We start from the raw sequence: 27,699 nt of genomic DNA on the forward strand, positions 1-27,699 counted from the left end.
CACGTTTGCTCGCCTTCCCTTCTCCGGCGCTGGGCGTCCCGCGGGTTGGCGCCGACGTTTCGCGCCGCTTCGCCGCTTCCCGCCGCCTGCCCAGCCCGGAGCTCCCTCTAGGACCCGGGGGGATCTTTGCGCCCCCCCCCCCCCCGCCGAACCGAGTCTCGGTGCAGGGCTGTAAATTCCTCCTGTCAAGCCCCAGATGCGGCAGCAGCAGCAGCAGCGCCTGGCCGCTGTCGGCTCTCCCCGGGCGGCGGCGCCGCGCCCCGGCTTGCAGCCTTCGTGACATGCGGCAGCTCCACCTGCCGCGGCGACTCTTTCCCCTGCTCGCGATCCGCCGCGGGGCTGCCCTGCCCGGAGCCGCCGCCGCTCTGCGCGCCTCTGCTGGGGGGCGCCGCAGGGTGAGGCCGCCGGTCCCGCAAGCCGCAGCCCGGACGGCCCGCCCGACGGAGGTCACCTTGCGGCCGCCGCTTGGCCCGGAGGTAAGTCCCGGGAGGGAAGAAGGGGGGAGATGGAGTCTGCGCCCGTCCCGCCTCTGCCCCGGCCAAGACGGCGCCTTTCCCGCCTCCCGCAATTCCGAAGTGGCGCAGCACTGCGGGGAAGGACCCTCGACGGAAGGGCTCCGGTGCTGAGTCGCCGCCTCCTCGGGCGCCGGGTCCTCCGACGGCAACGCGAAGTCGGCAGCCCCGCTCTCTCGGCAGGCGAGGCATGTGCGCGCCCTGGCGCTCGCCCGGCCCCCGCGTGGTTTCGCGGGCTGAGCTCCCCCGAGCCGCCGCTTCTCCTGTCGCATTGCTGCCCTGGGAGACTCCGAGAAGCGGTCCCTTGGGACAGATCCATTCCGGGAATTCCCCACCTGTGAATCTGGGCTCGCAAAATGGTCGAGCTGGAAGGGACTCGGAGGGTCATCTAGTCCAGCCCCCTGCAATGCTCCGCCTGGGGCTCGAACCCGCGACCCCGAGATAAGCGCAGGCGCGTCGGGAGCCCCTGAGCAGGACGCATCCACGGGCGTCCGGGCGGCAGAGAGGCGCCTCCGCGGAAGAGAGGCTGCCAGCTGGCCGGGTGCATCGGGCGGAGAGCTGCCTGTCGCCCGCGCTCAGCTCCACCACCGTTTCCAGTGGTTTCTCCCCAAGGGACGTGATCGGGAACGCGCTCTCTGCTTCCTTCCCAAAGGGTGAAGATTGATGGGGAGATGCTAAAGGAAGTTCCTTTGGCTTAGAATGCAGAAACAAACTTCTGTGAAAACGACTAACAACACATTCTTATGCAAGTCCCAATGAATTCAGTGGGCCTTACCCCCAGGTTGAAACTTATTAGAGCAGTAATAATAATAATAATAATAATAATAATAATAATAATAAGTACCTTCTGTCTGGGTTGCCCCAGCCACTCTGGGTGGCTTCCAACTCATATAAAAACATAATAAAACATCAAACATTAATAGCAACAATCTGATCCAATATAAAACAGTCACAACAATTTAAAAATAAACAACTTATATCAAATAAAGAACTTATATAAACAACTTATATCAAATAAAGCAATATTCAATAATCCATTAGAATGCGGTCTTGACTATGCTACCACTCAGTGGATTTGTAACTGGCTGACTGACCGGACCCAAAGGGTGCTCATCAATGGTTCTTCTTCATCCTGGAGAAGAGTGACTAGTGGGGTGCCACAGGGTTCTGTCTTGGGCCCGGTCTTATTCAACATCTTTATCAACGACTTGGATGATGGACTCAAGGGCATCCTGATCAAATTTGCAGATGACACCAAACTGGGAGGGGTGGCTAACACCCCAGAGGACAGGATCACACTTCAAAACGACCTTGACAGATTAGAGAACTAGGCCAAAACAAACAAGATGAATTTTAACAGGGAGAAATGTAAAGTATTGCACTTGGGCAAAAAAATGAGAGGCACAAACACAAGATGGGTGACACTTGGCTTGAGAGCAGTACATGTGAAAAGGATCTAGGAGTCTTGGTTGACCACAAACTTGACATGAGCCAACAGTGTGACGCGGCAGCTAAAAAAGCCAATGTAATTCTGGGCTGCATCAATAGGAGTATAGCATCTAGATCAAGGGAAGTTATAGTGCCACTGTATTCTGCTCTGGTCAGACCTCACCTGGAGTACTGTGTCCAGTTCTGGGCACCACAGTTCAAGAAGGACACTGACAAACTGGAACGTGTCCAGAGGAGGGCAACCAAAATGGTCAAAGGCCTGGAAACGATGCCTTATGAGGAACGGCTAAGGGAGCTGGGCATGTTTAGCCTGGAGAAGAGGAGGTTAAGGCGTGATATGATAGCCATGTTCAAATATATAAAAGGATGTCACATAGAGGAGGGAGAAAGGTTGTTTTCTGCTGCTCCAGAGAAGTGGACACGGAGCAATGGATCCAAACTACAAGAAAGAAGATTCCACCTAAGCATTAGGAAGAACTTCCTGACAGGAAGAGCTGTTCGACAGTGGAATCTGCTGCCAAGGAGTGTGGTGGAGTCTCCTTCTCTGGAGGTCTTTAAGCAGAGACTTGACAACCATATGTCAAGAGTGCTCTGATGGTGTTTCCTGCTTGGCAGGGGGTTGGACTCGATGGCCCTTGTGGTCTCTTCCAACTCTATGATTCTATGATTCTATGATCTAATAGTAAACAGTAAAATTAAACATCAGCAAATAATAATTAAATTGTTTACACTTATCAATTACAATAATTACTAATCTATAATCAATAAAGGAGATCATGTATTTATTCTTCCAGTTCATCAATATAAATTTCTTGGCTACCATTAGAGCATGTAAAATCCATTTTCGTTGTCCAGTGGTTAAGTTCCATACAGTAGGTATATAGTACAGCAGAATATTCTTTTTCTGAAAATTTTAGTTAAAGGCATAATCTCCTTTAATCAGTGGATTGATAATATGAACTTGCAATTTATGAATGGACTGCTTACAGACATAGACTCTGCTTGGATAAAGACAACAATATTTGGAACAAATTTATACAAAAACTAGTAGGCTATTTTTTAAAAATGTATAATCAATAGAAATAACAGCAAATCACAATGCATAAAATACCACAAAACATACAAAACCATATAAAATGATGAAATTGAGAAACAAGGACACACAAATTATTCTTAAAATTAAAAATATATATCCCTGAATTCCTCTCTTCCCAGCTGCGCCTTCTGTTCTCAAAGTCGTGGTCTGAGGAAGACTCCCAGGCCTGGAGGGGGGGTGGGCGCAAGGCAGGTGGAAAGAGCCATTGCCTGATGGCCAGCAGAAAGTCCCTCTCCCCTCACGTAAAAGTGCAGCTGTTTGTAAGCTCCACTGAATTTTGGAAGTCCCACAAAATTCAATGGAAGCTGGAAGTAAGTAGAGGTCTATAGGATTGTGTGGGTGAAACTGCTGTTTATTGCCAATTAAAAATGGATCCAATGCATTACTGCAGTAATTCTTCAGCTGTGGTCCATGGGCCACCAGTGCTCTATGGCGTTCCTTCAGGTGGTCCCCATAACCACAGCGGCAGTAATTCAGAAAAGCTTCTAAACTGCATTTCCAGGACAAATGGTGATACCGTAAATGTCAAATTGTAACTCTTTCTTCTGCACTTTAATGCATCTACACTGAAAGTGCAGAGAAGGAAATGGAGAAACAAATAGATGCCAAAATGTCTTGACTGAAAAAAGACTCAGTGACACTGACCAAACTGTGGTTCACACCTGTTCTAGCATGGTAACCCACAACTCCAAATTTACCTGATATAGTGACACTGATTTATTGTCATATGAATTCTGGACCTTGGCTCTCCAGCCATTGTCGGTTTCATGCATTTTCACTGCAGGTTTGCCTATTTTTTATAAATAATTCTTGAGATTCTTGAGACAACCAAGTAAAATTTTTACATAATGCTCCTGTTAATGTGGAATTTGTTGAAATATTTATAGTATTTACAAAAGTTATTCACAGTTTTTGCTTCATAAGGTTATAAATACTTTTCCTGAATACATACAGGTTACACAAGTAGTGTTCAATATAACAACCTGAATAATTTTAGTAGTTTTATTCAGGATGAAGCCCATTTTGGCAAGTATCAGTGGGATGTCAGAGTTTGCATTTTGCCAAAAGTAGGTCAATGTGGGGTGTGATGATTGTTACACATAGTCTCAGATCATTATTGTAGGGTTGCCATATTTCAAAAGGTAAAAACCAGGACACCCCAAAAATTGTTGAGATGTGTTGTTTTTACAATAACGCCAAAAAAATGCACTTTTCCAATTGACTTGCCTAAGATCCAGGACAAAGGGCCACACTTCAGAAATCCCCCCCGGATGTCAATTCCACCTTTGTAATCCTGGTAATGTCTGGCAAAATCCAGATGTATGGCAGCCCCACATTATTAATACATTGCTAAAAAACCTGTCTCAAAGACAGGTTTTTGAAAAAACTTTTAGGCAGAGCCACAGCTGGGGGGGCTAACCAGAGGGGCGTCATTGAGGCTCCCAGCCTGTGTATGTATAGAAATGTACGGGGGCGGAGGGGAGTGCCAATCTGGGTTTTTGACCTGGGTGAAATAAAACCTACCGGTAGTTTCACCGCTGCACCTATTGATTCATCAGCAAGCTCAGGATAGTACTAGAGTAATTTTAATGGCATGAAGCCAAAATTTGAATAGCCTAACTTCCAAAAAATATCTTCAAGGGTCCTGTCACATGACAATTCAATTAGCTGTTGTTCTTTTTGTGCAGACACATTGAGCAGTAACATCCATTCAGTACTGGATGCAGGCACCTTTTAGGGGGGCTGTATACCCCCATGCCGTCACTATTTGTCACTAAAGCACATTCTGCTGAAGCAGAAATAATCCACGGGATGCCAAAGTGCACTTCTGAGTTTAATTCTTATTAATTTTCCAAACAAATGTTCTATATAATTCGGAAGCCATTTCTGCTGCAACACACAGGAGGCCATAATGTCAGAAAAACTGGAGGTCTGCAATGAGCAAGCAAAAATACAATGAAGTTTAAGGTTTAAGTCTGAGCAAACCTCAAATTGATTGAGACTGACCTTTGCAGAGTTCACTACACATCTAGCCTTTCACCGCCACCACCTTCAGAGTGAGGTAATAATAAACCTATATGGATAGGAAGGATAGGAACTATTTATCATCACAAATGCCATATTAGTTTGATCAATCTTTAATTTGTGATAAAAGTGGGCATCTTCAGTTGCTTCAGGGCAAGGACACTTTCTATCCAGATAGTGACTTGATCAAGCGCATTGCTTCTTAGGTGGCATATTTGGGGTCATAATGCATCCTGGTGGTCTCTTTCCTCCCCTTAAACACCAGCTGAGGCCATGGCAAGGAGCTGCGAAGCCACAAAGAGTAGGTTTCTTTGCATTTGCAATGCAGGTGGAAGCCCTTATAGCATGGCAGCAAATCAGAAAGCGCCCCTTCAAATCTGCCATAATCATGCTGGACACCCTTAGGCAAATCCTCTCAGCCTCTGCTCCCCAGCCCTAGCTCAGTGGTGATGATAAGGGCTGGTAAGGATTGCTGTGAATTACTTTTTGAGAGCTAAAAAAAAAGTGTTGTATAAATGCTTATTAATAGGTTGTAAGTAACCATGGCTGTGTGAGGACAAGTAGAGTCACACAAATATACCCGTATTTTTCGCTCTATAACACGCACCCGACCATAACATGCACATAGTTTTTAGAGGAGGAAAACAAGAAAAAAAATATTCTAAATGAAACAGTGGATGTATGATTTTTGTGGTTCATGCTGTGGCCACAGACATGTGATCTGATGGTGAATTTGGGGTGACCCAGTGCAAAAATCCTGAGGATCCATGTGGATCCATGCTTTGAAACCACGTTTTAAGTGGGGAGGGAAGGAAAAACACTCAAGGGACAAGGAACACATGTGGGGTGGGTGGAGAAGGATGCTGTTAATAATGCAGAAGAGGGGTATAAGAGGAGAAGCAAGCAGGCTCTGCTTCTCTCCCTCCTCCCCGGCTCGCTGAAAAACTTTGCTGCTATTTAGCCGCTGAGTGGGGAGGAGGGAGAAAAGGAGAGCCTGCTTGCTTTAAAGGAGCCAACCGGACAGGAGCCGCTTACACTCGTGTAAGCTGCTCCTCTCCTCTCCCGCTTTGCTCCTTTAAAGCAAGCAGGCTCTCTGTCCCTCTCTCCTCCCCATTCAGCGGCTCTTCTCCCGCTTTGCTGTTTCAAAGCGAGCCACGGAGGAGGGAAGGAAGGGGAACCACGGATCCTCTGCTCACGACTGCAGCAGATCCCCCCTGCGACCCGTAGGCATTCGCTCCATAACACGCACAGACATTTCCCCTTACTTTCTAGGAGGAAAAAAGTGAGTGTTATGGTGCAAAAAATACGGTAATTCTCCACTGCAGTCTCTCTCCCTGCACCCAAGAGCCTCTCCTAAGAGTTAGGAAAGGGGTGGGATGGAAAAACCAAGCAAGCAGATGCACAGAGAGGCATTCCAGGCCTTTCCTGAGCTCCCCCCCCCCCAGAGAAAGGTGTTGTTTTTGGGGGAGCATGCAGGAGCTTGCAGTGTGGAGGTGGTGAGGAATTCCCCTTGAGTGACCGTTCTCCAGGAGTGTTGCATTAGATAAATCCATTACCTTATTTTATTGTGTGCTTTTGTAGCAAACAGCATTCTAATGCATTAATGATTGCAAACAGAGGCAAAGGCTGTTTTTTTAAATATAGATTTAATTAACATGAAGCACAAGAGCTTGATTTTGTGCCCACAGAGTTTGAGTGAGTCTGTCTGTGGAAACATGCAAAACTGCAGCTTCTGCTCATGGTGAACGTTTCGCCCAAGCTGTTTGCCATATGGGGAGAGCTGTGTGGTGCTGAGCCTGAGCATCAGCGTTAACTCTAAGTAGTCTGTTTCGCGGGGCAGAAGGTGAGAGAGTAGATTCACACATTACTCTGCTAATGGTGAAAATGCATGTCTTTCAGACCTTGCTTTACTTGTTTTAGAATCCTGTGGAAGCTTAAACGTTGGCATGAAACTGTGGAGTTGCAATACTATCCATCAAGATTTCAGGGGATATCCAGCAAAGGATTTAAATTGGTTTACCAATGTCAGACTATCTGTGATATCAACAACAGTTTGCAAATTACGTACTGTTAATTACATAAATATCACTGTCTGTACTTGACTGCATTTCATTGCCCTCTGGCCATAGCTTCATGCATCTGCTGAAGTGGCCTGTAGTCCACAAAGCTTATGACGCAAGGCTCTGTCCTGTTTGCTGCAGCTACTCCTCTGTAAATCTTCCACCAGAGGCCAATAAAGAGATCAGGAATGAGATGCTCCCAAGATTGGTTTAAATTGTCACATGTTTTGAACAGCAAGTGAGAAACCTCTTCTTGTGATATGGCACCTAGCTTAAAAAAAAAAAAAAGCCAATGAAGAGAAAATAGCTGATATACCCTGGTAAACGAAGTATGAATGGTTCCTATTCTGCTACTTAAGACATGAATGGGTTAGGTCTTCTTGTATCTCTGGTGGTGCAACAGAGTTTGTTCCCTTCTACAGGCAAAACAAGTACGTGTTTCCTCACACTGAAGGTTAACAGGCAAACCAGCTTTTGCATTGCAGTCTCAAAGCGCACGGTGCATGCCGATAGCTGGGTGTGAACAATTTAGGGTTGCCACGTTTTCGGAAGCAGGATCCTGGACTAGATGAACTAGATGATGCAGCAGAATCCTTACCTCTCCATTTGGGATATCCGTCCTCTTCCACTGAGCTCACTGCTTTGGGAGAGGAGGAGCACACTGAGTGGTGAGGGAGGCAGGGGGCTCCTGGCAAATCAGCCAGATCAACCCTGGCAGTCAGTGGGGCAACCAGTGTTGCAGCCAGTCACCCTCACTGTCTTTGATAGGAGGAGCATAATGCATGTGACTGACTAGTGGTAGCTGTGTTCATCTGCACTCTTTTTGGTCATGTCTGCAGGTTCAGAAACCAGTTTAGAATTCAATGGCAATTTGCAAACTTAGCTTCTTAAATTAATGTAGTAAAGTGTGACTACAAGACAGATTGTCACTTACATATTATAATTAGATGCTATGCTCTCATATGCTTATCTCAAGGAGGATTAAAAAATTAATTCAGAAGATAATTTTAAAACCTAAAACCAGGAATTATCATACATTAGAATTTGCTTTGGTATATTTGTTGTACTTTGTTTACACTGTGCTACTCAGCCAAAAGGTTCTTGTTGTGGCAGCTAACTCACAAGTTAAAACCCATCAAAAAATAAATAAAACTGAGAGTGGTCATTGGTGCACAATTGGACTGTGGTCGAATTACTCCAGTGCAGGGTACTTGGGCTTGCCTTGGGATAAAAAACAGAAATTTCAGCTGCCCTCAAACACAGCTTCTTCTTTAGCGATCACTCGTAGCCAAGTAAGATTTTCTTCCATAAACACAGTCTTAACAGTGAGTCTGTAAGTGACTGTGGAGCCAATTCTGGATCCACATGACCTTCCACAATGGGGACATAGGTTTCCGGGTTGGAGTTGATCACGGTGAGGGTTTGCCAAGCGTGCCTTCCTCTTAGCACGTTTCTCCCTTTCATCCTGAGTTCAAGCGTCTTCAGAGTCCATGACACCTTTGGTAAAGGCTGTTCTCCAGTTGGAGCGCTCACAGGCCACTGTTTCCCAATTGTCAGTGTTTATACTACATTTTTTTAGATTTGCCTTGAGAGAGTCTTTAAACCCATTTGTTGACCACCAGCATTACGCTTTCCATTTTTAAGTTTGGAATAGATTAGTTGCCTTCAAAAACAAAAATCAGGCATCCAAACAACATGACCGGTCCTGCGAAGTTGATGTTCAAGAACCATTGCTTCAACACTGGTGATCTTTGCTTCTTCCAATACACTGACATTAGTTCGCCTGCCTTCTCGAGTGATATAAAAAAAAAATTCAGAGACACTGTTGATGGAATCTTTCGAGGAATTGGAGATGACATTTCTAAGTGGTCCATGTTTCACAAGCAGACAGTAAGGTTGGCAGTACAATAGCTTTGTAAACAATCATTTTGGTTTCCCTGCAAATGTTCCAGTCCTCAAATACTCTGCACTTCAGTTGGGAGAAGGCTGCATTCATAGAGCTCAGGCGATGCTGGATTTCAGCATCAATGTAGCCCCCTTGTGGAAAGATAACTGCCCAGGTAGGAGAAGTGATCAGCACTTTCTAACATTACACCATCAAGTTGGATTTGTGGCACTGCAGATGGGTTCTTTTGTGCTTGTTGGTACAGCACTTAGGTTTTTTGGATATTGAGCAATAGGCAATTTTTTCTGTAAGCATCTGCGAAGATATTTAGGATGGTTTGGAGGTCACCCCCTGAGTGTGCACACACTACATTTTCCTCAGCATACTGAAGTTCTATGGCAGAAGTTATGGTAACCTTTCATCTGTTCGATATATGATTTCTACTCTGGTGGGGAGTTTCCCTTCGTCAAAGTGTAGGATCATGGCAATGAAAAAAATAGAGGCAATAACACAACCCTGTTTAACACCTGATTCCACTGTGAATGGTCACTTTGAGAGCCATTGTTATCTGCAATTATTGCTGTCATATTATCATGGAGGAGCCGAAGGATGTTCACAAGTTTATCTGGGCAGCCAATTTTCAGAAGGGCAGTCCACAGGGCATTACGATTTATAGTGTCAAGGGCCTTAGTCAGATCAATAAACACCATATACAAGGCTTGGTTTTGCTCTCTGCATTTTGCTTGAAGCTGTCGAGCGGTGAAAATCATGTCCACTGTTCCCCTATAAGGTCAAAACCATTTTGGGATTCAGGAAGGGTAGCCTTGGATATTGTTAAGAGACGGTTTGCTAAGATCTTTATAAGAATTTTACCAGCCTCAGCTAATAAAGAGATGCCTTGATAGTTTCCGTAACCCGCTTGATCATCTTTTTAAAAAAGATTGATAATTTTGACACCCCTAAAGTCTGCTAGGATTTCTCTCTCCAAGATTTTTTTGATGGGATTGTGAAGTTGTTGTGTAAGTTAAATTCCACCCACTTTGAAGACTTTGGCAGGTATCTCACCAGGTCTCTGGCTTTGTTGTTTTTCATTTGGTTAATAGCTGTACACAACTCTCCCAGATTTGGAGATACTGCAAGCTCATCTCTAATTTGTTTTTGCAGAATTTGTGAGAACACCTCAGCAGCTACGGGGGAGTTGAGGTTAAGGAGATGCTGGTAATGTTCTTTCCAGTGCAGTTCAATAGCTTCTTTATCTTTTAGAAATGTGGTACCATCTGTAGAGCACAGGAAGTTTATACCATAATTTAATAGCCCATAGATGGTCTTTGTGGCTTTAAAGAAACTCTGTACATCATGAATGTGGGCTCAGTGCTGGATCTCTTGAGCATTTTTTATCCAACATTTTTTATTCTCTGGTTCTTCTTTGAACCTCAGCCTTAGCGTTGGCATAGATATTTTTCTTAGTGGCGCAGTTTCTATCTCTTTTCCAGATCTGAAAGGCCTTCCTTTTCTTGTCAGTCATTCATTCAATCCCACTGTCATTCTCATCAAACCAGTCCTCGTGTTTCTTGGTTTGGTATCCAATAGTTTGCTCACAGGCTGCAATAATAGATGTTTCTAGCTTGGTGAGCTCCCGTTGCTCGGTCCCAGCTCCTGCCCACCTAGCAGTTTGAAAGCACATCAAAGTGCAAGTAGATAAATAGGTACCGCTCTGGCGGGAAGGTAAATGGCGTTTCCGTGCACTGCTCTGGTTCGCCAGAAGCGGCTTAGTCATGCTGGCCACATGACCCGGAAGCTGTACGTCGGGTCGCTCAGCCAATAAAGTGAGATGAGCGCCACAACCCCAGAGTCATCTGCAACTGGACCTAACAGCCAGGGGTCCCTTTACCTAGTGTTCCTCAGTGTTATCAGGGAACTCCAAAAGCAGATGGTCCTTAAGAATTATTTGGAAGCAATCCTGCTTAATAGGACCTTGAAGGGCTTGAGTGTTCATTTTGCACCTTTGGGTCTGGTGCATAGACATGTAAGAACCCCAACAACCACTTTTTTTGGAAGTTTTTTAAGGATAAGAGGCAAGAGGGCAGAGGTGGAAAGCAGAATGGTGCTTCAAGAAAGCAAATGAATAATTTTAGAAAGTGAGATTAGCCTAGGAGTTCATGGCACAAACCTAGGGTTCTCTTCAAGCAGTGCAGCATCTTGGATGGTCACGGGGGGGGGGGGGGGCATAAGGGACAAGGCAATATTGGCAGCTTGGGCTCTGATGGACAGGTGACTCACTGAGGTTGTGCATAGCACAGAAAATGCCCGGGGATGGAGGAAGAAGCAAGCAAGATAGCAAAAGGAAGGAGATGGTGGGAGCTGTCAGAATACCAGTTTGTGTATTGGAAGGGAGATGCAACCTCTTTACATGACAGAGGACTAGTGAAGCTCTGTCATATAAAGGGACTGGTTCTGGGTAGGCCAGAATCATGTCCCAGTGCCAGCGCTATCTTTAGGTGCCAGTTGCAGATCTGTCTCTTGCTTCAGATGTTTTGCATGCTGTGGAGGTGGTCTCTGTGGTAAAAAGAAAAGCCGACAGACAGTTGACATTTTATCTGATTTGATGAGTGGGTAGAGGACTTTGTTTGTGGATTTGTATGTTTGTTGTTACCCTTCCTAGTGTCTTAGGATGGAGGGCGGGGTGCAAATCTCACAAGTGAATGAATAGCTAAAGTACAGGAAGGGCCCTAGGTGGCTTGTGCAGCAGGGAGAAGCTTGAGGCTGCCACTTCACCCTTCACTGCAGCAACTGTGATAAGAGGAGCAAGTTCTACAGAATATTTTTGGCCTCATATGTCATTGGGACACATTACCAGACATGGTATAAAAATCTTTATAGGAGTGTATTCCCACCCACCCTGCACATTTAGAGAAGGGTGAAAAATACTCTCGCTGCAGAAATTAATGTCAAACATACATGGTTAAAACCTTTGTATTTCAGGACTCTGTAATGTTCCTGAGAATCCCTTTTTTATCTTGCTTGTGAAAGGAGATTTTAAGCATTAAGATTAATTCCTGTGTGAAATGCAGCCCGGATTTGCCTGATAAATCTACATTCGTTTAGCAGGTTATGCCATTGTAGTGCCAAATACAACATGAAAAGGTTCTGCTAAAAATAGTTTTTGCAATTCTGGCTTGACTTTCCCTTCCCATGCTAATACAAGTGTGTAAACATTTGTCAATCAAATGAAATTGGGTGTTAGAACATAGGAGACATGGTGGGGGTAAAACAGCAGTCCCTCTTGACCAGGACTACTCAAAGTGGTGGTTCATGAATTGGGTAATGGTCCACAAGCCATTGGTTGTCATTCGTCAGGGACACCCAAGGTTGGGGGGGGTGCTTCAGGGACCAAATCTGGTACTGGTCCCTGGCACATTGGCGTTGGCGGAATTGCTAGTCCACCACATCAGATAGTTTGAGAAACAGGGGTCTAGACCAGTGGTCAGCAAGGTTTATCTTGCCTGGGTTGGATCGGTCCCGCAGAGATCCCTCTGTGGGCCGGATCGCAGGCTCACTCGCGATTTTCGGCATCTGCGCATGCGCAGACGCGATTTCTGGCACCATGGAAGCAAGTCCCCTGTCCCGCTGCACTCTGCCGGTTTAGCGCAGCATGTGAGTGGGCAGCTCAGTTGGGGGGTGGCTCGTGGGCCTGTCAGTCGACCTCCGTGGGCTGCTTCCGGCCCCTGGGCCTTAGGTTGGTGACCCCTGGTCTAGACCATATTGTCATCTTGCAGAAGGGGGAGCAGGTGCTGAGTTTGAGTGAACACTAACTTACCTAAGTCCATTTAGTGATAATTATGTAAACCTTTTCCTCTTGTAAGCCTCCTTGAGCATGTATGGAATAGCTGGCATACAAATATAGTGATGGTGATGGTTAACAGCTCTGTCTCTTAGCCCTTTTACTACAGTATCTTTTCAATGCCATGAAATAATATTTCAATGTGGTGAAATAATTTTTAGCCCTATCATTTCCACACAAGAAGCAAATTGCCCGGGAAAAGTGATTTGTAAGGCCTAGGGATGAATGGGGCTTTTGTGCTAATTTGTGGTTTATTCCCTTTCTCATGCCTCAGGATATAGGATCTCTTCATCCCATGTGATAATCGTCCACAAAGATTCCACTTCAGTGAGATGGTAGAAGAAAAGGAAAACAGGATGGATGGCTTGGCTGAGCAGAAGAGTGTCCTTAAGCACACCAAAGCAGCTGATGCTAAGAAGAGGAATGGGCTGATCAACACCAGAAACTTGATGGCTGAGGGCAGGGAAGGTTTGGTGTCTGTGTACCCCACCCCCCAGTATCAGAGTCGGCAGATTGGTACTCTCTACTCTCCAGGCTACCCACGGAATGACCTGGTGCAACAACTCCTTGACCCCAATACACTACCACAGACAGTGGAGTCCCGCTACCACCCGAATATCATCCTCTATTCGGAAAGCATGCTGCGGTCGTGGGGAGAGAGTGTGAGTGCGGAGTGCTGTGAAACCACCTTCATTGAAGACAGGTCACCCACCAAAGACAGCCTAGGATACTCTGATGGCAAATTTGTTAGCCTCTCCACGGATGAGATCAAGATCCATACCCTCTCCTATGAAGCGGAAGAAGAGGATGACTTCCAGGAAGTAGAGGTCAGGCAGGTCTTCTTGTCATTAGTTGCAGGAGTTTTTCTATGATGTGATCTGGTCCAATGGCATGCCTTTGTTATTACACGATTAAAGACTACTTGGAGTCCAAAGGGACCACCCACAAAAGAGGTTGCCCGTTCCCTCTCTGCCTGAGTGGCTACTCTGGGCTACCACCCTTCCAGCTGGTCTCCATTGCAGGTGAGCAATTCTGCTACATCTCTCCATTAGGTGTGATAGGCTCCGTCACGCATTCCCAGTGCAGAGACATAGCAGAATTACGCAGTCTGAGAATCCTTCCCTGCTCAAGTGGTGAGTTTGTTTTGAAAAATACTGTATATTTTAAAACAAACTTAAAATAAGTTTTGGTTTCTGTTTTTCAGATGACACCACTAAGATTCTAGTGTTTGTGTATTGCCATTTATGTGTTGCTGTTTATGTGTTTAATTATGACTAGTGTGGGAGAATATGTATAGTTGAAACATGTTCAGTTTGCTCAGAGTGGTTGTCAGTCAACACATGTATTTAAATGAAGCTTGTACGATGTCAGTTCTTAAAATGGTGTGTGGCTTCAGTGTAAGTTAAAAGTCACAAGTAAAACCCCTCAAAACTACTGTCATCTTCAGTCTGTGGATTTTTAGGCTACACTTGGGACTGTCCTGAAACATCAGGTGGGGAAACAGGTAAATATTTGGCTCCCTGCTTGGTACTTGCAAAATCCTCTGCCTTTGACCGTGTGGTGTAGAGTAAAGGAAGATCCATTACACTCTCTCTCTCTCTCTCTCTCTCTCTCTCTCTCTCTCTCTCTCTCTCTTTGCTACCCAGAGCTTAAATACATGATCTTACACACACCCTTTCAATTGAAACCATGCATTTGGAGAGGATCCCTAACTTGGCAGAAAGAGAGAGAGAGAGAAAGAGAATACATGAAATTCAGGGCAGACTATCACTACAGGACATAGCATTTTACATTGAAATACAGGAAAATCCTGTATTATACAGGACAGGTGACAACCCTATGAGATGTCCTAAAAGACTGAGGGAAAATAGACTGCTATTGTTTTGTGTCTTTCATTTTTAATTTTTTTATTTTGGAAGCAAATGAGACTCTTCCCTTGCAGAGCCCGATGCAGCAAAGTGAAACAGTTTTAATTTCAGTTGTTTTCAATGGGAGACGTTTAAGCACACGTGAAATCAATGAGACTCAAAGGTACTTTACTTCAGTTGGAGTCTCGTGTGCTGTCTCCATCTTTGTGGAAAGCAGTTAAAGCACTGCAATACAATTTGTGCTGGAATTAATATTCTTGCTTAGTTACCCTGCCATCCCTAATGTCATTGCTCAGATGCAGGGTCTCTGGCAGACAATTATATTAGTTGCCTGACGTTGTTCCAAAGACTTGCTCCTATACATTAAATAGCACAAGCAATACATTCTTCAGCCAACAAAAAGTCCCATGCCAATAAGGAAGCAAATTACAAAATGTGTATAGAATATATAATGAAATCATGCAGGTCTGGATGCTGGCGCAATTTCTTTTCCATTGCACAGTCATTAGATGTTCTTGATTTTTCTTTTTGCAAAAGCAGAAAAAAGTAAAACTGAATATCTGATTTATTTATTTTTTTACTAAGATTGGAGGAATCATATCTCCCCTCCCTAAAGTTGTGCTATCATTTTAATTGAAATGTAGCCCTCAAGAGAAATAGAGAAACCAGGGGTATTTCTCCACACAGCCAAAATTTTAAAAACAACAACAAAACCAAAATCTAGTTTCCTTTATCTCAGCAGCCAATGGCGCCATCAGGGCAGGACTTGAGGTAGAGGTTCAAAGCCCAACTCAGATGGATGCCATTTTTTGAAGTAAACAAAGTGGTAGCCATCAAAACAGGAATCCTCCATTAACTCCAGAGCCTAAAATTATCCAAGTGCACCACTGACACCAGTCCATGTGCACAAAAAAACTCCAGCATTGCCCAGGTTTAAAACTTGGGTTCATTGATATTTAGTCTGCTGATTGGCTTAATTTAATTAAGACAGTCCATGAACGGCAATAATCTTGCTTTCCTCATTCTCTCAGCCAGGTAAAAAAAATCAATAAAGGGAGTGGGGGACCACAGTCTTAAATGGCTCAATTTCAAAGCCCTTCAAATAAAGAAAGTCTTCCCAAGCCTTTTTCTTCGCTTGGCAAGCCTCTGAGCTGCTTCTTTGGCGATACTGTCACCAGCCACACACTGGAGTTCAGATTCTAATTCTCATAGGCAATATTCCTCTCTGTTGGCAGCTAATGCATTGCTTTGAGTGACTTTTCCTTGGAAATATACTTTCTACCGTTACTCTCAGTGAAGTGCCTAAATCGGGGGGATGCGGGGAGCTTCAGGCCTGGTGGGCCCCCTCACCCAACCCTCAGGAATCCCCCTAGGCTGCGCCTCCTCTCCATGCCCTTCCCAAGTACTTTTGCCTGGCTGGAATGTGTCTTTGAAGTGTGATCATGCCACTTGCTTGCCAGCACAGAGAGCGAGGGCGAGGCCTGTCGCCGACTGTACAAATGCACAGTCCTTTGCTCCATCCACTGTTGCCTCTGGCTCAACCCTCCGCTGGCACAAAGCCCCTGGGAAGTTGCTCTCAAACGAATGTGGCCCTCAGGTTGGAAAATCTTCCCCGCCCCTTGTCTTAAACAACGGTGTCCTTCCAAAACACAGTTCAGAATGCCTCCTAATTTGGATATTTATCCAAAGTGTCTCTCCTTACTTGGTTTCATGCCGGCTTCCAAAATTCTTTTGTGTTCTTATTTTTAGTGTTACTCAGATTGTCTTCAATTGCATCTTCAACTGTTCGCTCTTAAGAGGTTCTTGTTCACAGTACTGATCTACACAATGCAAAATGCTGATAAACCGGAGAGTTCTGTTTTCTCCAGGAAAATAATAATCTGTGGTTGCACTGAAACATGTAGAAATATTTTTAATTCAGCCTCAGCAGTAATCTTGAGATTAGTCTACAGATCTGAAGGCTTTTTACTAAACATTTGAATGAGAGCAAGTATTGGAATTGAGGGGAGAAGAAACTAAATGATTTATCATGGTGTGGCTGCGGGTGCTGCATTTAGTTTGAGGAGACCCAAATTCAATCCCCCGCACAGTGTGAGCTTGGACCAGCCATTATCACATTGCCTGATCCACCTCCTAGGACTGTTATGAGGATAAAGAGGCATGCATGCCAACCAGAGTAGGAACTTGTTTCTGATACACACCTGGGCTATAAATTTCAGGTGTAGCCCTGATGCTAGCCATGGCTTTCTTGCCAGCCTACCTCCTTGTCTATTTCTGTCAGACACTTTCTTTTTCTGTGAACAAGCTGTCAGTCACCAGTTGGCATGGCTGAGAAGGAATTCTCCCTAGATTCCTGGTTGGTAGCTAGGAGCTGGTACTTTCACCAGATAATTTCAATAGCAAATTATATATTTATTGGTATTGGTTCACCTGTTATAGACTCAGCGCTCTATTCTATTCCCCTTCAGAAGAGCTGCTGATGTACTGAATCAGCGTGCAAGATGGAAGCAAGGGCGCACTGAGTGCCCACCCTCCACACTGCCAGCTTCCTCTGCCCCCAGCAGCCACACATACATGCATGAAGACTTTCACACAGTCTGGATGCCCAGTTGTGTATGATTCTTAATTGTGCAGAAGTCTTCACACATGCAGATATACCCACAGATATAGACTTCTTTGCTGCTGGTCTTTGCACTGTATGCTCAGATGCCAAGGGATGAGCACATTTGTGGGGGCAGAGTGGTCACTTGATTGCTTTTCTTTTTTGAAGTGGGCTCCTCATGCTCACAGGGTCCATATTCAAGTGGTGGTGGTGAAATGTTTCTCAGATATCCCCACAGAAGGGTCACTTGAGACTGGCATGCTAGCTACAGTGGGCAGAAGGAGTGGCATATTGGCAGCCTCCCTAGACACATCAACCAGCAGGAGGGCTGGAGATTCAACTGCTGGCAGATGAGCTGCTAGTTGAAGTCCCTGCCCTTGCGACACCAAACTTTCCTGGAAGTTAAAATCAGTAAACCTGTGGACTGATTTATGGCCGAGCAAAAATACTGCCACTATTCTAAATTCATCACACTATGCACAGAAGGTGAATGGAAGAGGGTTTCGGTGATTTTTCCAGCAGAGTGAAATTATTAGCAGTAGCAGTTCCCCCCTCCCCAGTTTCTTTGAAGAGTTGATGCCACAAATGGTGGGGCTCCTTTCAGTATCCACCAGTGGGCAGCTGCCATTTTTGTTTCCCAGAAAGTCCAGAATAATGCTATGTCTGAGGCATTCTGGGAAACAAAAATGGCAGCTGCCAGCTGATGGCTATTGAGAAGAGCTGCACCACCAATATCTTTTCTTTTTTGTTTTTATTTTAAAGAAATTGTTACTTTGCATCTGTCACCCATGAGAAAACTGCCCGCGCTGAACATTTCAAACAGTTTGGCTGCCCCTGAAATATTTCCCGCTTTCATGAATTTCACCCCTCCTCACGAACGCACCATAGCTCCTCTCCAATTTAGTTGTGAAGGTTATCTACTGAGAACCTCTTCCTCAGCCTTAAGTCATCGTGTCAAGTTCAGTCTTTTTTCTTGTTCCTCACTTACCCTGCTGAAGGCACAATCGTAACCCAGGCTGGCTTTGGAGTTATTCTAGAGAGCATGACAGAACCTTGAGATTTTGCACGTGTGTGAGATGCTTTTTATATAATTGCCAAGTCACGTCTTTCTGTCTCTCTCTCTGCCCCCTCTCCCTCTCCCTCACACACACACACACATTCAATATTCAAGAAGGCTGGTGATGGGGGTGGGAAAGCTAGTGCAGACTACTGAGAACACAAAGCACACATTCCCAGACAAATGTCTTAGTCTGCAGTCTTATAACACTTACCTGGGAGAAGCCCCATTGAACTCTGAGACAGTACAGGATTGCACTGCAAATCAGGAAGGGGGGCTGAAGATTAACTTTATTCAGGCACTAAACTATTTATGGCCATTCTGAAGCTGCCATGCCTGAATAATGGCTACAACCTCAAATGATTATGAATAAATTAGTATTTCTTTCAGCCATTTATTGCTGATTGATAGATGTTAAGATTTTAGAAATATTGAATACCAAAGTTCTGAATTATGAAAAGTTAGATTAACATTTCATGGGAGGTGTCAGTGCGCTGAGCTCTTCACTTGAGCTGCCATGCTCTTTTATCCAAAAGTCTCTCTTTCCGCAGCAAATGCTTGCTGGGCCTGGGCCAATTGAATGTCTACAGAATTCACTCAGTATGGTGGTGGAATTTTATAGTATAGACGTCATTTTAAAAAATCCTCACGGTCTTTGTTGGCTTTACCTTTGCAAGAGATGAAATAGAACAAACCAGTCTTCATTTTCCAGACAGAGTCCAGAGCAGCAAATTAAATTCCTTCTCCAAGAACATAAAGGTAAAGGTAAAGGTACCCCTGCCCATATGGGCCAGTCTTGACAGACTCTAGGGTTGTGCGCCCATCTCACTCAAAGAGGCCGGGGGCCAGCGCTGTCCGAAGACACTTCCGGGTCATGTGGCCAGCGTGACATCGCTGCTCTGGCGAGCCAGAGCCGCACACGGAAACACCGTTTACCTTCCCGCTAGCAAGCGGTCCCTATTTATCTACTTGCACCCAGGGGTGCTTTCGAACTGCTAGGTTGGCAGGCGCTGGGACCGAACAGCGGGAGCGCACCCCGCCGCGGGGATTCGAACCACTGACCTTTCGATCAGCAAGCCCTAGGCACTGAGGCTTTTACCCACAGCGCCACCCGCGTCTCTCCAAGAACATACAAGGTGGCTATTGGTGCACTGCACCTAAAGGCCTCTCCAGATGCAAAACATAACCTGACCTTCGTGTGCCAAGGCCACCCCATTCCCTAGGTGAAAAAACCAGTCGAAATGCAGTATAATGATTTAGGGGGTAAATTAAGGCCACAGCTTTATTGGTTACAGATGTGAAGGTTTGGCAATAGGCATTGGGTGAAGCCCACTAATCCACTCCAGCCCATCTGTTGGAGGTCTGATGGTAAACCCAACTGGGGGTGGGGGCACCCTATGACTTACATCAGATAGGGGTGCCCCCAAGAGGTCCCTGTTTGAGGAGTGGTATGGCCCTAGCCCCTGTCTGAGCGTTGGACAGAAGCCACTCCTCCTGGATCCGCAGCTGAGTCTCAAGGCAGGTCCTGATCCACTGCTGCACAAAGTTCCAACAAAAGGAAGAGGTCAATTAGCCTGGCAGGCCACAGTTTATTCTGTCCAAGTGCCCCTGTTGGTCAGTTGGTCCCACACCCAGGGCAACGTCCAAGACCTCCTGCCTGCTCTTCGTTGGTTCACTAGAGCAGCTCAGAGCCCGTCCACAAAACCGCCTGCCTAGGAGGGCAAAGAGACTTAATTCAACAGGGGAGAGGAGAAAGTGGACATAGAGTAGAATGTTAAGAGCATCTGTTCAGCTTTCTGCCATTGAGAAGCTACGACAACTAAAAAGAGCTTGGTTGTGGTTGTGATGTGCCCCATTTTCTTTTTCCAAAAGCAGCCATGATTAATGTGCAAGTTCTAAATAATGCTAATCATAAAGATGAAGCCTGACTGCATTCCCCTTTTGGTCAAATGCTTTCTCATAGTCCCACATATAGCAGGCTAACCCTGGCTTCTTAGAATCCTAGAATCTTAGCCTTAGAAGGGGCCCAAGGGTCATCTAGTCCAACCCCCTGCAATGTAGGAATCTCAGCTAAAGCATCTGTGACAGATGGCCATATGACCTGGAAAGCTGTCCCCTGGCCTGAAAGCGAGATGAGTGCCACACCCCATAGTCGCCTCTGACTGGCCTTAACCGTCCAGGGGTCCTTTACTTTTACCTTTTTTACCTTCCCCAGATAATGAAATAGAACTCTCTGGAATAGAAGTAAACGGTCATCAGCCCTCCCAGAATTTCCCTTGAAACATTAACATTGCCAATTGATTAGGGGGGAAATGCCTGGCTGTTGGGTTTTTGTTTTTGTTTTTTGCTTTGGGAACAATTCCCAGAAATGAACGGAGCAAGCTTGTTTTTCTCAACATTTCTTCAACCTGGCTAAGCGCACTAGGCTTCATCAGATGGATGTGCTTTGGGACCTGCCTTGTGACTCAGAAGCCTCCTTCCTATGCAACCAAACCATCTCCCAGTGTTGCTGTTTTTCATTTCACAAAGTGGCAACCTTATGATCCATGTAGTCCTCTGCTGCTGCCATGTGGTGACTCATCCGTGTGTTGGTGGTTCTGGGAAAAGGGAGGGTGTAACTTTCCTGGGAAGGACAACTGAATGCAGCCTGTGGGCTTTACATCACCTTCTCTAGGTTTAGGGGACTTTCAGTCTGAACTTGATGGCTTACTTATGATGCAGCCCACCTCTGAAATTCAGGATCACCATAATCACTCACACAGGTCTCTTGGCTTACAGAGGGCCTGAGGCAGATGAAAGAGGGGAGACTCCTCAATAGGTAGCCTTAACAAACCACCAGTCTCTACCTTACCTGCCCCAATTCATTTTACATAATCATGATATTGACCTGCCTTTAACATTTGAAATGTGCTACACACTGTCTACAGCCAGTGTTTACTTTTCTTTGAACAAGAGCACACTGCAGACTTAGACAGATCCCAGCAAAAAATTACAAAGACAGCCTATCTCGAGACACAATGGAGTGCACCTTGGCGGGGGGGGGGGGGACCAGCCCCAGGGTGCAAGCCTGAAGGTCCTCACTGATGTGACCCAAAGGAAAGCAGAGCAACACGTTTGGCACCAGCTTGGCTTCAAGAGTTGCCGGAAGGAGGCGTACAAGGCACCATCCAACTGCCTTAAGGACTCTTTATAATGTTAGCCTAGATATATAGCTAGATACAGATAAATAAAGCAGAGCCTATAAGAAGCAAGCAGACTCTTAAAAACAGGCAGCAGATTCTCTGAGGGCAACTTGTGCAGCTTTCACAAAACCACATCCCCGGTTTCAGCTACAGACTCTCAGCTGTCTTTCTTCCAGGTCTGAGGCAAGCTGCCTCTTTCACTAGTTCACCCCCTCCCACTGCAGAGCACCCACCTGAGACCCCACCCACCCTCATCTGAGAAAGCACCCAGTCGCTGGGAAAGAATACATTTTTGTCAAGGTTCCAGTTGCTTATTCCCAGTGGTCAGGGCAGCCAAATTCACAACAGTATTATTAATAAGGTTTGCTAGTTTTTAAGAAGCTTTTGGCTAGTCAGTTCAATTTTCGTGAGTTATTTTAAAAATATATCTTCTTAAGATATAGAATAGTAGAGTTGAAAGGAAGGGATCCTGCGGATCTTCTAATCCAGTTCCGAGCAGTGCCGGAATCTTTTGTGGGGCTCAAACCCACAGCCCTGGGATCAAGAGCCTCATCGTCTACCAGCTAAGCTATCCCCGCTATATAGCAAACTTTAAATAAATGACCGTAGATCGAAAAGGGGCAGGCAATGAGAACTTGCCTCTAATCAGTGTCCTCTTTACGTGCCCTTCCTCTTGCTGTTCCAGAGCGATTATTCAAGTGACACCGACAGTGAAGACCATTTCCTTATGATGCCGCCCAGGGACCATCTTGGACTCAGCGTGTTCTCCATGCTCTGCTGTTTCTGGCCACTGGGAATTGCTGCCTTCTATTTGTCACATGAGGTAATGTAGAATTCTGTTATCTCCATTAGCAGTGTGTGCAGGCATGCGCTGCCCTGTTTATGCTGAGGGCATGATGAAACCGTCCGTGGACTGGGCAGACAGAGCTGAGTATGTAGGGGGCAGGATGACCTTGCGCCCCCACTTTTATTTCTGTGTAGCAACTATTCCCCTCCCTGGTTTGATATTTCAAGCTTGCCTTATCGACTGTACTCAGGAGTTCTTTCCGTTTCACGAAATAGAGGAGATAAATTCTCAGCGCAGGTGCTTGGATGGCTTTACTTTAGGCTAAATATGCACAAGATTGTATTTAAGATAAGCTCATCATGCAAGAGGTTGGTTGTCATAAGTAATAATTTAGAATTCTAAAGCTTAGCTTATTAAAATTTGATATATCTCTGGAAGTTTCAACCCTTCAAAAGAAGAGAATTGGGACTGAAAGACCAAGGGGAAATGTGGGCGCATGAAGCATAAGTTGAAAGCAAACACAATATTCAGGATGTGGTTATTGCTTACATGGGACAGAAGTTAATGGGGGCACTTTAATGTATAATGTCTATACTTCTTGGTGCATTTGAATTTGTAAGCACCTTAATTTTTCTTTCAGACTGCAGGGCTTTTGATCCTAGAATGCATTCAAGACCATTTTTGATGAGAGATCAAAAAAGCATTGAGGCTCTTTAGTGCATTTTCCCCACCTGCCAACATTGTGAATGCAGGATAGAACTGAGAATCCACCTGGTTCCTTCCACTGCTATTTTTAAATGCCTGTGCAAGGCTGTGATCTAGTCCCCGCTTACCTGGGAAGGAGCCACACTGAATTCAAAGGAGCTTACTTCTCAGTACACATGTATAGATTGCACTATGAAACTCAAATTTTTGTTCTCTCACCTGGCACCTTTATTATTTCCCACCTCTCTCCTTCCATTGAGTGTCTCTCATCTTACACTGGCTTGTGTTTTATACAGAGCACCTACTTTGTTTCAGCACTCTAGAAATAAAATTAAAGGGTGGAAGGAAGTCATTCAAATGTGCATTCTTGCTACTGTGAATTTGACAGTCACTTTATAGACTGATTTAAGCAACTGGCTTCCTTCTGTTGCAAAATCCCTAAAAATATACCCATTTTCACAAGCACATGGCACATATGATCATATAAATGTCACCAGCCCCTATGAACTGCTGTCAGGCTTGCCATTCTGCCACTTGCACAGTGCTATTACAAATACATTACTGCAGAGAAAACTAAAATAGTGGAGACATCCAAGGCTAATGAGTGAGGACGCTCTTAATGAGTGAGGCTGCTCTAGGCAATAGACATTTAAAGATGATCGGTGCTGAAGGATCCAAGACCTTTACAAGGAAGTCTGCACTGTTATCTTTAATTCTGTCTGCTCTTGAACAAGCTGGCTTGCCCTGTGCGGCTGCTGAGCGGAATCCCCCAACTTAGAATTCCGTCGGTGTTTTGTGCCTGCTTTTTATTTATTAAAGCTTTTGGCCTGCTACTGAAAACATTTCAGCCTGAAGACTGTGTTAAATTGGCTCATCAGTCATCTTGATGCCAACCACAGTCTGGCCAAGTATTTTTTGTTTTTTTTTCTCCAGAAAGGAAAGTGCTGGAACTCATAGCCGCTGCAGAGGTGTCCTGCAGGACAGCAAAGGAGGGTTGATTTTGGGGGGTGACAGTGTCGTCCTTCAAGGTCATGTGAGATAGATGTCTCTGGTATCAGATATTCTTCTTCATCATCATTTAATTTGTATGCTGCCTTTCCGTAGTTAAAACCATGCTCAAGACGGCTTGCAACATGAAACGATTTACATAATTACAAACGTGACAAAAGCAATTCCCCAGCCCAAGTGTCTGTTCAGCAGGCTCAGCTTTTGTAGTTGGAGTCAGTCAGGGTCTTGCCCTCCCAGGCCAGGTGGAAAAGCCTGCAAGATGGGGTAGTTTTTCTAGGACTCACAGGCAAGATTTTGCCATTAACCACGGCAGAATGACCTACTTTAGTTACAGCATGCTACAACATGTTTAAAATATTGATTTCTTCATTTTGGATTTTAAAAAATAGGGGTTGTCTTATACATGGGGGCATCCTTTACATGGAAAATGACGGGGGGGGTGTATACCACTGAAGATTTGAAAGCTTAAACCTATGGCATTCTGCATGCAAAGCAGGTGTTCTGTTATGATCTAGCATGGCACATAGAAAAGGGTTTCACCTGGCCTTTATTAGCCGAGCAATAATTTAACACACCATGTTTATTTAGACATGCTTGTCTCAACATTATAATAGTTTAAGTGTTATCATTTAGATGCTCAGTTATAATATCGCAAATTAACTCATCAGTAATTTTAAAACAGAACAGCTGCAGTGTAATTGCCTTTCACCATTTGTGTTCATTAAAATGCAGTTGACAGGAGTTGAAGAACCACCTAAAAAGAAAACAGACCCACTGAATCAAGCATCCAGGCAGTGCAGGATAAAGCACATTATTGTAAAAGAGATGTCAGAATTATTTGACATTTAAGAAGTGGGGCTGCAGCTTAATGTGGCTCATCTGTTTATGCCAAAAATGGATGCCAGGTGGCAAAGACAACTAAATTACTAACTCAGAAAGTCCTATTCAGTGCACCAGTCCATCCTTTATCCTCCTGTGCTTGGTGGAATGGATCTGACTTTGTACTGTTTGGCTATTTCTACCTTAGCAACAGCTTTAAAAGCCCAAACTATACAGCATACTAAAAAAAAAAGTCTAAAAAATCAATTTTCCTCTTTAAAGTTGAAGAGTGCACCATATCCAGGTTTACTAAAGTGAGCTTTTCATCCCCCTACAGACAAACAAAGCCATTGCTAAAGGGGACTTCCACCATGCAAGCTCCAGTTCACGACGAGCCCTCTTCCTGGCTGTGCTGTCCATCACTATTGGAACAGGCATCTACGTAGGGGTTGCCGTGGCGCTTATAGCGTACCTGTCCAAAAACAATCACATATGAAACTCAAAGAAGTGGACAGCTGTAGAAAGCCACAGGAGGCCATGACATTTCAAATATCACTTGTTTTGATGGTACGAAGGGCTGCTGTAATTTTGTACGATTTGAATTCTGAAGAAGAATGTTCAGGATCTATACACCCCCTCCAGCTCACTTTGAATGTTGGCAGTACAGTCATTGCAAGAAGCCAAGAAATGCAGGTTCTTTCCTGAGAGCCAGATATACGTCTTCAGAGCTCGTTGCTGTCCTGAGCTGGACCAAACCCAAAGGGAGCTCTGTCGCATATATACCCTTGAACATGAGGTTCATCTGTCAAAAGGTGAGAGGCATCTGAATGTAGAGACCTAAAGCTCCACACAGCTGACTGTTTCCTACATAAGAAAGGTGATTCCTCTCTCGGCTTTGGGTGATTGAGAAGATGAAACAGTGCATATTCATGACCATGGCTCAAATATTACCTGCAAAGTGAATGTCATATAGGAATAGCAGGAGCCGTATAGGAAAAGAACAAACTCAAAATGATACGTTCTTCTGGTCCATCACATCCAGAGTTGAGGCAAAATGAGGTGGCTGCCTGAGGGCAGCAGATTTGGGGTGTTGAACTTATGGAACAAAGTTGTTGAGAAAGCTTCCTGTGCAAGCTGCGTTGAAACCAAAATGAGGTGTGCAGAAGTACAGTCATGTTCTTGTGCAGCTCCTGTTCATTTCAGTGGAGCTTACATTGAGCTTCTTGGTGCATTGCTAACAAGAGGATTTGTCCCTCTCAGGTGCCAAAGTGTCTTGGGCTGGCCCTGATCCCACTCTGAAAATGACTGGCTTGCAAAGCATGCAGCTCTTTCTGGCAGCATCTCTCTTAACAAAGGGGCCTCTCCTGCAACTAAGTATAAGAAGCCTGTCCACAGATTTCATGACAAGGCATGGAGTTCCACATCACAGCATGGACCAAGAGGTCTGGTTACAGGACCCTGGAGTGTCAGCCTGATGGCACAAACCTTCATTCTTGGTTTATGGACTTTCAGTCATGCTGTGATACATTCCCCATTCTCTAGTTGCGATGTTCGCCTAAAATAAACTCAAGTGGGCAATGGGCATATTGAAAAGAATTAATTAATAAAAATCAACTGAAAATAATATTTATTTTGTGTATTAAAAGGTAAAGGTACCCCTGCCCGTATGGGCCAGTCTTGACAGACTCTAGGGTTGTGCGCTCATCTCACTCTGTAGGCTGGGAGCCAGCGCTGTCCGCAGACACTTCCGGGTCACGTGGCCAGCGTGGCAAGCTGCATCTGGTGAGCCAGCGCAGCACACGGAACACCGTTTACCTTCCCGCTGGTAAGAGGTCCCTATTTACCTACTTGCACCCGGAGGTGCTTTCAAACTGCTAGGTTGGCAGGCGCTGGGACCGAACGACAGGAGTGCACCCTGCCGCGGGGATTTGAACTGCCGACCATGCGATCGGCAAGTCCTAGGCGCTGAGGTTTTACCCACAGCGCCACCTGCGTCCCACTATTTTGTGTATTACTGTGCTTCTATTTCTTTGATGTTCTTCTGATCTCCTGAAGCAACATCTTACCTAGCATTTTGCAGATTTCTGTGAAACCACTTGTTGCAATGAACCATTGTATTTATCTCTATTTATTGCTTTTAACCAAGGCTGTTAATCTAAGGTCCTGTTAACACTGAATTTGTTTATTTTCCATTTTTAAAAAGTGCCGCTTGAAATTAAAGGGCATACAGATGTGGAACTATTTTTGTGCAAGTTAAGGAAGTTCATTAAAAATATAAGAAATGCAGATGTTGGTTCATGTAATTTGCCTACTTGTTATAAGGGGAGCAGGTGGCTTTTACCTTGATAGATTTTGCACAGTCAGTTAGCAAAATGGGAACAGACTACTGTCAACTGTGACAAAAGTGATGAAAGAGAGCCATTTTACAAGATATCCTGCAGGAAACTTTTGTCCATATATAAAGCCCATACCAAAATCAAGAGACTTTGTTATAAAATTCTGGGCCTTTACCACAACCTCCCTCACTAAATGACAGGGCATTTTATTTGGGGTATGTATATGTTTCTACACAGTATTTATTTTTTATAATATTACAGATACATTGCTCAGTATAAAATCAATCCCTGAAAAATCACTTGATGGAGTTGGAGGCAGAATTTTAATTTGAGCCTGCCAGTTACATTCCTAACCACCGTGCCTTTGAGGGAAGCTTTCTATCTCTTCTGCTTGGAACTTTTAGTGGCTATGGGATAGCTGCTAGTAACACAGTTTACTGGGCTTTTGATTTGATGCTTTCACTGTG

At 44.9% G+C, this 27,699-nt stretch overlaps 1 protein-coding gene across 2 annotated transcripts; it reads left to right on the forward strand.

Moving 5' to 3' along the window:
• The first annotated feature begins 262 nt into the window (after positions 1 to 262).
• On the forward strand, positions 263 to 26,520 carry SYNDIG1 (synapse differentiation inducing 1). 2 transcript variants are annotated; one of them, XM_083448482.1, is made up of 4 exons: positions 263 to 476; positions 13,143 to 13,695; positions 22,263 to 22,400; positions 25,234 to 26,520. In XM_083448482.1, exons 2-4 carry the CDS (start codon positions 13,201 to 13,203, stop codon positions 25,390 to 25,392), a joined length of 792 nt encoding a protein of 263 aa, XP_083304608.1. In that variant the 5' UTR covers positions 263 to 476; positions 13,143 to 13,200; the 3' UTR covers positions 25,393 to 26,520. The 2 variants fall into 2 exon arrangements, with proteins under 2 accessions (XP_083304608.1, XP_083304609.1); XM_083448483.1 differs by lacking the exon at positions 263 to 476 and adding an exon at positions 3,238 to 3,368.
• The last annotated feature ends 1,179 nt before the right edge of the window (positions 26,521 to 27,699 follow it).

The sequence above is a fragment of the Podarcis tiliguerta genome, assembly GCF_965153285.1.
Source record: "Podarcis tiliguerta genome assembly, chromosome: 7".
Lineage (NCBI taxonomy): Eukaryota > Metazoa > Chordata > Lepidosauria > Squamata > Lacertidae > Podarcis > Podarcis tiliguerta.